This window comes from Galeopterus variegatus, unplaced genomic scaffold (genome assembly GCF_000696425.1).
Source record: "Galeopterus variegatus unplaced genomic scaffold, G_variegatus-3.0.2 Scaffold2954, whole genome shotgun sequence".
NCBI classification, from domain to species: Eukaryota; Metazoa; Chordata; class Mammalia; order Dermoptera; family Cynocephalidae; genus Galeopterus; species Galeopterus variegatus.
In genome coordinates, this window is record NW_007729065.1 from 266,574 (window position 1) to 278,273 (window position 11,700).

Below are 11,700 nucleotides of genomic sequence, written 5' to 3' on the forward strand. Positions count from 1 at the left end.
GCTTTCACTAAGTTTTTTACTAATGTCTTTTTGTTGTTTTAGGATCCAATCCAAGGTAACACGTCACATTTAGTTTCATGTTTTCTTAGTCTTCTCTAGTCTGTGATAGTTTCTCAGTCTTTCCTTGTTCTGAGGAGTATTGGGTCAGGTATTTCGATTTGTTCTTCAATTTGTGTTTGTCCAGTGTTTTTCCATGAGTAGGCTGAGGTTAGTGATCTTCTTATCACATCCCGTCATTCGGGACATGCTATCAACATGATTTATCACTGGTCATATATTAACCTTGATCATCTGGCCAAAATAGTGTTTGTCGGGTTTTTCCACTGTTAAGTGACTTTTTTCCTCCTTTCCATACTTTATTTTTCAGATGGCGGTCACTAAGTCCAACCCACACTCAAGGGGAGAGAAGAGAGAATAGTTAAGCTCCATCTCCTAAAAGGGAGAGTATCTACATATCTTATTTGTAATGGTTCTGTAAAAAGTATTGCTCTTTTCTATTTATTTATTCATTTATTTATATATTTAGGCATTTATTTAATTGCTTATTTACTTATACAAATATGTGCTTATGGGTATTTATTTTGGGTTATGATATGATGCTATACTATTTATTTTATTGCTTGAATTGTTCCGTTTGAGCCTCTGGGAGTTCTTTCAGGTTGGTTCCTGTCTCCCTTTTTGAATGTCCCCTTAGTAGGTTGCTAGCTGAGCTGTTTGAATTTTGTTACGTATACAATCACATAAACTTCGGAGAAGTAAAATTTGCCTCTCTTGTTCCTGATTTTAATAGACATCTTTGTCCTTAGCTGTCTAAAGTCTACATGCTCAATGCATTCTGGTTTCCCATGTGGCGGATGAGAAATTTGATGCTATTCTAATTTTCTTACCTTTGTAAGCAACCAGTTCTCCCTGATTGGAAACTTGTAAAAGTTGCCTTTTTTTCTTTGGCTTTCAGGAATTTCACTTGCATATTTAGGTATGTATCCTCTTTCATTAATTTTGCCTTTGATTCAATGAGTCAAATCTCCATGATTTTTCAGCTCCAGAAATTTTTCTTGTATTTATTCTTCAAATATAATTTATATACTACATCTTTTTGTGCTTTGAAGCTTCTGTTTTTCATATATTTTCTGAATCTATCATTTATGACCCTTATTTTTTCACTAGTGCTTTGTATGACTTTATACTTATGTTCTCGTTGTGGTATATTTCTTCTTTCTGATCTTCCAGAACAATAGAGCAATTTTCAGCTGTGACCATTTTTTTCCCAATCTCCTGAGTTTTACAAAGTTAAAAATATTTTTTAAACTTCCCAGAAACTCTTTTATATTCTCTATTTGTATCACCTTAAGGATTCTATTTACCTTTTTACTGTAGTTATCTCATGTTTATTCTTTAACTCTGACTTCACAGGAACCACCTGTCCTTGTTTGGCTTAGTGTCCTCTAAGCTACCTTTTCTTATGTTCATTATTAAGTTATTGTCTCTGGGTTGTCTTAGTCTGTACAGGCTGCTAAAACACAATACCATAGACTGGATGGCTTCTAAACAACAGGTATTTATTTCTCACAGTTCTAGAGGCTGGAAAGTCCAAGATCACAGTACCTATAGATTTGGTGTCTGTTGAGGACCTACTTCCTGGTTCACGGATGGAATCTTCTCACTGTGTCTTCACACGGTGGAAGGGGAGAAGAATTTTTCCAGGACTTCTTTTATAAGGGCACTCATTCCACTCATGAGGTCTGCACCCTCATGACCTATCCACCTTTCAAATGCCCCACCCCCTTACACCATCATCTTGGGTGGTAGAATTTCAACATATGAATTTGGGGGGAGACAAACAGTCTATAGCAGGCTCCAAGCCTACCCTTCTCAGCCTTTTGAGGTTGGGCCTGGGTCTCTGCAAACCCCTTTTTCTCCTTGTCCAGTTTTGCAATAGAAAGACACTGAGGAAGAGTGGATGACTGGAGTGGAGGAAGGGACACTTTTGCTCCTGTTTGCTCCCTGATCTTGTCATTGCCAGCCCCAGCGATGCTTTTTCCTGGCAGGGGCAGTTGGTTTCAATAGCTGCTGACTTCAAATCTCAGTTTTATTCATACTCCAGTCAGTCTCATGTGTCCCTCAGCACTGGCTAGGTAGGCAGCACCTTCTTCCTGGCATTTCAAGTCCAAGTTTTACATGGCCCATCTATAAGCTTTTATTATGTCGAACCATATAAAATTGTCAATATTTGAAGATTTTGATTTAAAAACAGAGCAATTTCATATGATTCAAACCAGGACCAGCTCCATAATTGATGGAGCCCAGTGCAAATGAAAATGAGGGTCCCTTGTTCAAAATGGTTAAGAATTAGAAGACAGGGACTGCAGAACATAAGCCGAACCCTTCTGAGTGCGGGGTGCTATGGAACTGCATGGGGCGCACGCCCAGGAAGCTGGCCCTGGTTCAGACTAATAGGTTCTAGTGAGCCCAACCTCCTCCCTTAATCCCCCTGACCCTGTGGTGTGGAAGCTGCCTTTGGCAGTCACTGTCTCCATTGCCTCTGTCTTCATTTTTTTACTGTTTCAATTCTCCAATACCTATTTAATCAATTCTCTTTAAGTTTTTCTTATGACTACTGGAATGCTTTCTTTTTTCCTGAGTGGACTTACTGATCCTAAATTGCTTATGATATTTATTTGACTTCTCATATAAGCAGTTGTATAAACAGGGGCCCCTCTGTTAAGGTGGGGGGTGGTATGGGCTTTTAAGGGATATCAGGAAAGTACAGCTGTATTTCAAAGAGAGGATGTCAAAATATCAAAGCCAGAAACCTAAATATTGAGATGTATTCAAAACCATTAAAGAGAGAGGATAAACATTCTTTGCTCTTACCTAATTCAGATTTTAATATTCTGTTAGTATGTCTTTTCTACAGATTGTTCTATACAGATGTAAATTTTATGTTGTTAAGTTGTATTGACATTAAATTTCAGTGAACATTCTTTGCTCTTACCTAATTCAGATTTTAATATTCTGTTAGTATGTCTTTTCTACAGAGATTGTTCTATACAGATGTAAATTTTATGTTGTTAAGTTGTATTGACATTAAATTTCAGTGTGTGTGTAAGACAAACAACACTCCAAACTTTTTAAAGACCTTGCTAAAAATCCACAGACTCCCCCCAACCAAAAACCTTTTTTATATTGAAATAGCACAGTTATTCTAGAGGGAAACAGTAGTGCCTGTGGACTGCTAGATGCCTGTGGCCTGTAGAGCCAGGACACAATATTTGACGTGGCTCTTAAAAAGAATGTTAATTTCCATAGCAATGTCTGCGTTTGTTGCTAAACTGTTAGGCACAGGATGCCTTGCATTTCTATGTAAGCACGACGTTAATCACAGCCTGTTATAATCTAATTGCTGATTGTTTTGAAAGATGGGGAGAGCACATCTGTATTCCAATGAATCCCATGCATTCAAATTGCCCTTTAAAACAGTGGAAGTTAAGCCACAGAATCTAAAATGAAGCAGCTCCGTACCTGGGAACACTCATGTGCATGAGCATATTCCCCATACGGATGTGCTTGGTGGAGAAATGTTTTTATCTAGTTAAGGAGCACACATTAATGCAAATTTGAGAATGAGAAGTTATAATCATTAAAGGCAATTCCGTTTCTGAGCTACTTCCAGAGTCAGAAAATATTCCATAGCCTTCATAAAACTGTAAATTACATCTGATTTGAACTTCATTTGAAACTCCAGAGTGAGAACTCTGAGTTTCCCGTTAAATACAAAAGCTTAAATGAGAATTGGGCCCCCAGGAGACAGCTGACTGACAGTGCACAATCTCACCGAAGCTCGAGTGGGTACACAGCAGCACAGCTCATCAAAACTCCTCTCAGCTGCCAGCTCTTGAGCTATTCTTCAGAGCCCAGCAGAGAGCGTTCAGGAGGGAAGATTCACACGTCAAGGCTTCAGCACCGCTTTCCCTGACATTCTGAGTAGATTAGTGGATGACAGATGTCTGTAGCCCAGTAACTGGGCCAGCATGAATCAGTGGTGGAGATGACAAGTAAATCTGTGCCATCGAGTGTCATGACCTTTTGTTCCATCAGAACTGGCAAGATTGCCACCGAGGTTATTGGAGTCAGATGGTTCAGGGAGAAAGATTTTGTTTCAAACAATGTGACAAGAGGAGAGTGTCTGCTCCTCACTGACACTTGTATCAAGACCTCACCAACCAACATCACCCGCTTCTCCCCCGACACATATTTCATACACAGTAGGGGTGTGTGTGTGTGTTTTGGGAAAACAAAAATCTTTTTGTTCCTGGTCTGATTAAATCTAAAGTCTACCCTGCGTAAAACTTTACCTACACAAAATGGTACATAAACATAGATATTTCTGAGAATTCTGTCTAGCACCTACAAATACATCACCTTCCTTGTAAAGTAAATGCATAGTATCTTATAAGCGTACGGAAGTTGTACATCCTCAAAATGATTTTTCACTTGCTAATTCAATCAAAATTGAACATTTTAATTGAATATAGAAGGACTCGAATGAGGGGTGTGTCAATTTAAGTATATATCCCAACTCATAGTCCAGAAAATAAGATTAAAAAACAGATTTAACTGTACTGTCTTACCCAGAATCTTTCACTTGCCTTGCTTTGGAAGCCACTTACGAACAAATCCTATGTGTCTTGACTGATGGTAAACTTGCTAAGGCTTTATTTGTTTCAGATTGTGTGTCCTGCTAATGCCTTCCTGGGCTTCAAAGAATTGCCTCCTTCTCAGCCTCACTCCAAATTGATTTTCTGAGCACCTATTGCAGACGAGGAGCTTGCAAACTACTGAAGAACACATAATTGGAAGTGCTCATATGCTTTTTCTACTTGGATAGCAGATATTAAATCACAGCTTTAAAGCACTGTTTCCATGGCAGGAAAGCTATTTGGGAAAAGAGCCTTTGTGGCAAATACTGAGGTACGTTAGATTGTTTTGCCAAGGACAACTTTATACAAGGAAAGTGCTCTCCAGATCTTTCCACTTTTATCTGATAGGAAATGCCACAAGTGGGGAACACTTCTGAAATGTTTGCAGCATCTCCTGAGGATGGGAGCACCTCATCATATGCCCACGTGACCTTGCGCTAGCTGATTCATATTTGGTCCTTTAACGTCTGTTCACTGTCCGCATCCCAATTTGCAGAAACAACGATGCCTCATCTGAATACTGTTCTACAGTTTTCAGTAGTTAAACCCACTCCTGAGGCAGCTCTGTCCCTTTTAAATCCCAGCTCTGCCTCTTGCGAGCTTGTCACTTTGTGCAATTACTTGTCCTCTGTGTACCTCAGTTTTTAAAAAATCTATGAACTGGAGATAACAGTACCTAAGTGATAGGGTTAAGGATCAAATGACTTATGCACTTAGAGCAGCACCTAGCATAGAGTAAGTCCCATATAGGCATCAGCTATTAGTATTATTTGGTTCTCTTAAAAAAATCTGAGGCAAATTGATTAATTACACTTTTAAAATGAGGAAACTGAGGTTTGGAAATGTTGAATAAATGATCCCAAGCTAGCTTTTAAGAAAGTGTCAGGATCAGGACCAGAATCCAGGCCGTCTGCCTCCAAGTCAAGTGCTGGTTCCATGTCTCTACCCGCACAGGGTGGTCATAAGCTTTTAGAGGGCAGGCCTGTGTGGTCCATGTCTTTTGTGTTCCTCAGTGCTGAGAATCCATTCTCAGTGGTTAGGAGCTGGCCTCAGGTACAGGGGTGGCATAACCACTGGGGCAGGGAGTCTGGTCGTCAGAACTCAGAAGGAAGCAGAAGAGACAATGTGGGGTGAAAAGCTGACCTGGCCAAGGCAGACCCCTCGGGGGGCTACTCACCACGTTTTCAGTGTAGCAACACTTAGCCCCTCCTCTCCTCTGTCCATAAGTCTTTGGTGAACTATGACTTGGTACAAGGGCTGAGGTCCCTTTCATGGAAAGAATAGATGCTGTACTGGAAACCTTGGGTCTCCTGAACTAAAGCACAAACCTGTGATTTTAGGAAGAAGTTGAAATATCACATGTGTGGGGCTTAAGTTCCACAGGAGCATCATTCCCAGATCACTAATAGTTACCAATGAGTGGGCAAGGATTTTTCCCTGAGACTTCCTCTGGAGTCTCACCCTGCTCGATGCCAGTTCTCCATCTCTCCACACTTGGCACTGTCTATCGTGCCTAGAGTCATCTTGGAGCATAGCTTTTGTATTTCCAGGGAGGTGTCACTGCAGGTTTGTGTGAGCACATGCCATCCACGCTGGCCTCCAGCCCCGTTTTCTCTCTTGCTCACCTGTGGCTGAGCCCACCCGGACCCATCCCTTGCAAAAGCCTGTACTCTCATTGAGGCCCCTTGGGAAGAAGAATCTAGTTTAGCTGCTCCAGATGCTTTTCATTTGAGGAGAAGTCATTGTTAGCTAATTTGTCCTCTGCAACCCTACAATTCTGATGAGTAAAATATTGATTTTATTATATCAAAAACACAAAACCCCTACAAATCACTAAGCCTCACCTCCTCTTTCTACTTTGAGGAGATTAGAGTCAGGACATAGACTCTCCAATAACCATCGAAGGGAAAAATATAGGGTGCTTTTAGGGTCTTTATTATGTTTTATTTTGTCTCAGTTAAGGTCCTGTACTAAAGCAATTGTAAGACATGTCCTGTCCCATGCTACACTATACTTGGAGGGGTGGCAGACTGAGGTGACATAAATAGCAGCAAAACTAAGAAGTTACCCATCCTGGGAGATAAAATTTATGGAAAAACCCAAAAAAACCATGATCAGAGCCATTAATTGAGTATTTATTATTAAGACTTTCTTATGTAGAGTGGGAAAACAGTGTCTACCTTAGGACCGCAAGAGTTAGTGTGTGGAGGACACACAGAACCAAGCCTGTGTGTGGAAGTGATATTGGAAGTTGTGATTATTATCACCTGGTTCACCTGCAGTGTCATCCACAACTACTCTGCCAGACAGGGATGCTATCTCCATTTTATAGAGGGTGAAACGATTTATTCTGGCTTACAGAACTACAAACTGTCAGAGCTGAAGCTCTAGGTCTTTGCAGGCTAAGGCCTGGAGTCTTACCACTACCTGATGCTGCAGTCTCAGGACAGTGGCTGGAATAAGCTCCACAGGGAAACAACTCCTTTCTCTGTGGGTTTGGTCTTGGTGGAATTTGGATGGGGTGTGCAATTGGTGGATGCTGCATTCCACTAAGACCATTAGGAGTAGGTGGCTCCAATATTGTCTTTGAAAATGCAATAGAAGTCAATGCACCATTATCAGAGTGACTTTTAAACCACTATTTACATGAGTTTGTTCTCTATTTATTATAAATCATGTTCTCTGCATTTAGTGCATGTGTACACACACATAAATGTATATACTTTAAACCCCGACTGATGCAGGAAATCGAATCTTTTTCTTCCCTAGTATGCAGGAAGATGTCTATCCTAATTTTGAATGATCCCATTCTATGGTTCATCACATGTTACTACTCCTAGACATTTTCATTTTTTTCATCTTTCCCTCTTTCCTTCATTCAGTAAACGTTTGCTAAATACCCATTTGCCAGCCATTGACAGATTAAAATGAATAAGCAGGGTCCCGCCCTCAAGCAGCCCAGATTCCAGCCATTCCTCCAGAGCTTTATCGCCCTTCTCTGTTATCACATTTCTCATTTGGGTTCAGGCCTCTTTGCTACCTACAGCAACCTGCTAAATGGTCACCTGCCTCAGCTTCCTAAACACAGCTGTTATCATGCCCTTTCCCCCCATGTAGAAACCTTTGATGACTTCCCATTGTCTAATGAATTAAGACTTCATTTTGTGGCATTCAAAGCCCTCATTCTGGCTTCTGACTTCTATGCATCAATTTGTACAACTGCCCTCTCTTTCATCCCCTTTGCTGCATTGCAGAAGAAATACTATCCTGCCAAGCATATTTCCTCCTTCCCCTCTACATGCCAAAACTGTGGTTGCAGCTCAAATGTCACCTTTGATCTCAGTCACATGTTCAACCACATGTATCTTGCCCTTATTACCTGTTGTATAGTTAATAGTACACACATAGTATTGCCATTAACTTTTTCTATATCCTCTCCTTTAATCCTTAATAAAATCACCTACTACATGGTCTTGAAGTATCTCCACATTATAGATGGGGAAACTGAGGCTTAATATATATTGGTAATATAGGATGACCCAGGGAAACATCCCCAAACAATCTCCTCTCAGATACGATTCTTACCTTGGCTTTTGGACCAGGAACTTGTCCAAGGTCACATAGTTAATGACTAATGGAGCAAAAATTTGAATCCAGACTGTCTAATTTCAAGCCTGAATTGTTTGCTCACAGTCTGACTCTTCGACTAGCTGTGAATGCTTGAGTGTAAGACATTGACGTACTTGTTTCTAAATCCCTAGTACCCTGCAAAGAAAACCGACTGAACGAACAAGTGAAAAATGGAGTGACATTTGAGTAAATTCAGAGTTCTAGAAAACTTCAGAAAATGTGGGAGAAAGGGTTAAGAACATATAGCTGGTTCTTGACCTTGGCAATGTCTAAGTGATATGACACTTGGTACACCAGCAAGAATCCTGGGGCATGCTTACCTGGAACTTAACTTTGAAAATTTCTAAGCCTGTTAACATTATATGGTCAAAAGTCAAGGTTTGAATCCTCTGGAGAAAGATTACTTTTGCTACATCTCTCTGCTGACCCATATGAGCACCTCAAAAAGTTTGTGAAAAGATAGAATGAAAAGATAATATGAAACTTTCCATGAACTTTTTGAAGACCCCTCGTATTGTCACTGGAGCAAATCCTAAAGGCCTTTTCAGGGCTTCTCTCAACAAGCCCAGCAGACACTAGGGGTAGAATATGTCCTTGTGGACTTAATTTCTAACTAAGAGAAGTTAAAAGGTGGACTCCTGAGGGTCACTTTCTTCTTACAACCTTTCATGACACCTGAAAACTTGCAAAGTTACCTTGAGAAAGCTGAGGAAAACACTGAGGAAAAGAATAATTTTGTCTTCTAGAACAGCTAAAACAGAAGTTGCTTTAATATTAACGGTACAAAAGGCTACCAGCTGCCAGGAATGTATGGGTTGCTTTCTATTTTGTAAGAAACAGTCAAGATAAACTTTTTTGCTTTATAACATCTGTTTAAAAATTAAATATATGGTCCAGCAATTCCACTTCTGGGTAAGTACCCAAAAGAATTGAAAGAAGTAATCTGGGTAAGTACCCAAATGTTTAAAAATTAAATATATGGTCCAGCAATTCCACTTCTGGGTAAGTACCCAAAAGAATTGAAAGAAGTAAAACAGATATTTGTACACCAATGTTCATAGCAGCGTTATTTACAATAGCCAAGAAGGTGGAAACAACCCATGTGCTGTATAATACATATAAATATTACATTCATACAATGAAATATTAGCCTTAAAAAGACAATTCTGTCACATGCTACAATATGGGTGAACCCTGAAGACATTATGCTAAATGAAATAAGCCAGACACAAGAGGACAAATATTTTATGAGCCCACTTATTAAGTACCTAGAACATTCAACTTTGCAGAGACAAAAAGAATGGTGATTGCCAGTGGCTGAGGGAGGGGGCAATGGGGATTATTTAATAGGTACAGAGTTTCAATTTTACAAAATCAAAAGGGTTCTGGAGATGGATGGTGGTGATGGTTTAACAGTGTGAATGTACTTAACTGTATACTGAAAACGATTAAATTGTTATACATATGCTTTACCACAATTTAAAAAACTGCTTTCTCTAAGGAAAATGGGCTCAGTCTTAGGAACAAACACGTCAGATTTTTTTTTTTTAAACATAAGTGGTAGCATACACTATACATAAGAGCTCTTCAGAAGATGTACTTTCTAAATATTGAGTCAACTGGCCTTTTCTCCGTTTCTGTTGTTATTCAGTCCATTGTTGGAGAGCACAGGGATGTTAGTTTGTAGACTGTCACTCAATTTGAGTTTGCTTCTTGCTTCCTTGTGATTTCAGCTTACTTTGTCAATAATACAGAAGATTTTTTTTTTTTTTGCAGCTGGTGGGGTTGGGGATCTGAACCCTTGACTTTGGTGTTATAACATTGCATCTTGTGTCCTTCCTAGTGAATCATGTTGGCAGGCACCTCATGCTGGTTTGTGCCATTACTGGGGAAATGAATTTCAGCCACTTGGTTAAGGTAGAGCCCAGTTTTTGTCACTGCAAAATTATCAGTTTTCTTTTTTAAAATAAGTATGTGTGAGGAGATTCTTTGAGATGATGTATATATGTCTTTGACAGACTTTAAGGTTTGAACATCAGTTGATGATTTTTGCTTGAATCAATCATGACTGTGATGACTAAAATATTATTACTAAGTTTATTTTCATTGTATCAAGGTCTGCTGAACTCTGGAGCCAGGCTGGGTCGGTAGGGCTGTATGGTGTCTCTTGTACCGGTCTCTGCCTCCTGAAGTCCTGTTTACCATCTCCAGAAAACTTAGCTGGCAGACTCAGAGGGGTAGATTCCCAGGAAGACATATAGGGTCCAGGATGATGATGTCAAATACACTGAATTTGTCTCTTTGTCCATATTCTGGCTCCAGAGAAATAAGAGTTGCTAGTGAAATTGGTGCCATTTTGTGTACCTTGTATACCTTGAACTTCATTTCAGATGTCTTGTCCCTGGTCTAGTTCTAAGGACTCATGTCTTGTCCCTGGTCTTGTTCTAAGGACTCACGTAGTTCTCTTTTTCTCCAGGCATGTAATTTATTTCTTCGATTTTGAAACCAAGTTTGGACTCTTGACTCTGGAACTCCAATTTCTTTGGCAAGTTGTTCTCTGAAATGAAACCCAGGGTAAGGGTTGGTCATAAATGCCTCAATGAGGGTGTGTAATTGAGAGCAGGTATAACTGGTACGACACCGTCTGGGTTCTCTACTTTGAGTCTGTTCTTCAAGGTGATCATGTCTTTGGCTTGATTCTAAAGTCTTCCCAAGGTCTGGTCTTTTCTGAAGTTGGTGCCTAGCTCTTCGATTCTGAAACCAAACCTGGATTCTTGACTCTTCAGTGTTGATTTCTAAAGCAAGTTTTTGTTTGGTAGCATAACCTGGGTAAGGATTTTGTTCAAAGGCATTGATAAGAATTTTCATTTGATCTTCTGTGAATTTGGTGCGACTGCGCCTACAATGTGTTGATACAATCTTGCTTAGAAACTTGGCTTGGGACATATTGGAAGAGTCTGGTGTCTAAGCATCTACAGATCCCAGAGAGGGCAAGGGTGTAGATGGGAAGCTGATGGCAAGCCCAGAAGCAGCAGAGAGCTCGACCAGTGGTTGGGGAGCCTCTTGTTAGTTTTTAAGAAAGTAAAACATATATATCCACCCCATGACTCAGCACTCCCATTACTACCTATTTATCCAATAAAAACAAAAACAAATGTCTACAAAACAGGTATGTATGAAAATGTTCATAGAAGCTTTATTCATAATAGCCAAAAACTGCTATGTGTATATTTTTTTTTTTTTTTTTTTTGTGACTGGTAAGGGGATCGCAACCCTTGGTGTGGTGTCATCCGCACCGCGTTCAGCTGGTGAGCACACCGGCCATCCCTATACAGGATCCAAACCCGCGGAGGGAGCACCGCTGCGCTCC

At 40.0% G+C, this 11,700-nt stretch overlaps 1 protein-coding gene across 1 annotated transcript; it reads right to left on the reverse strand.

Annotated features, from left to right (window-relative positions):
- Positions 1-10,608: 10,608 nt before the first annotated feature.
- On the reverse strand, positions 10,609-11,276 carry LOC103599421 (double homeobox protein A-like). The gene is made up of 2 exons (XM_008583525.1): positions 10,751-11,276; positions 10,609-10,709 (listed from the first exon to the last, which is right to left on the reverse strand). Exons 1-2 carry the CDS (start codon positions 11,274-11,276, stop codon positions 10,609-10,611), a joined length of 627 nt encoding a protein of 208 aa, XP_008581747.1.
- Between the last annotated feature and the right edge of the window lie 424 nt (positions 11,277-11,700).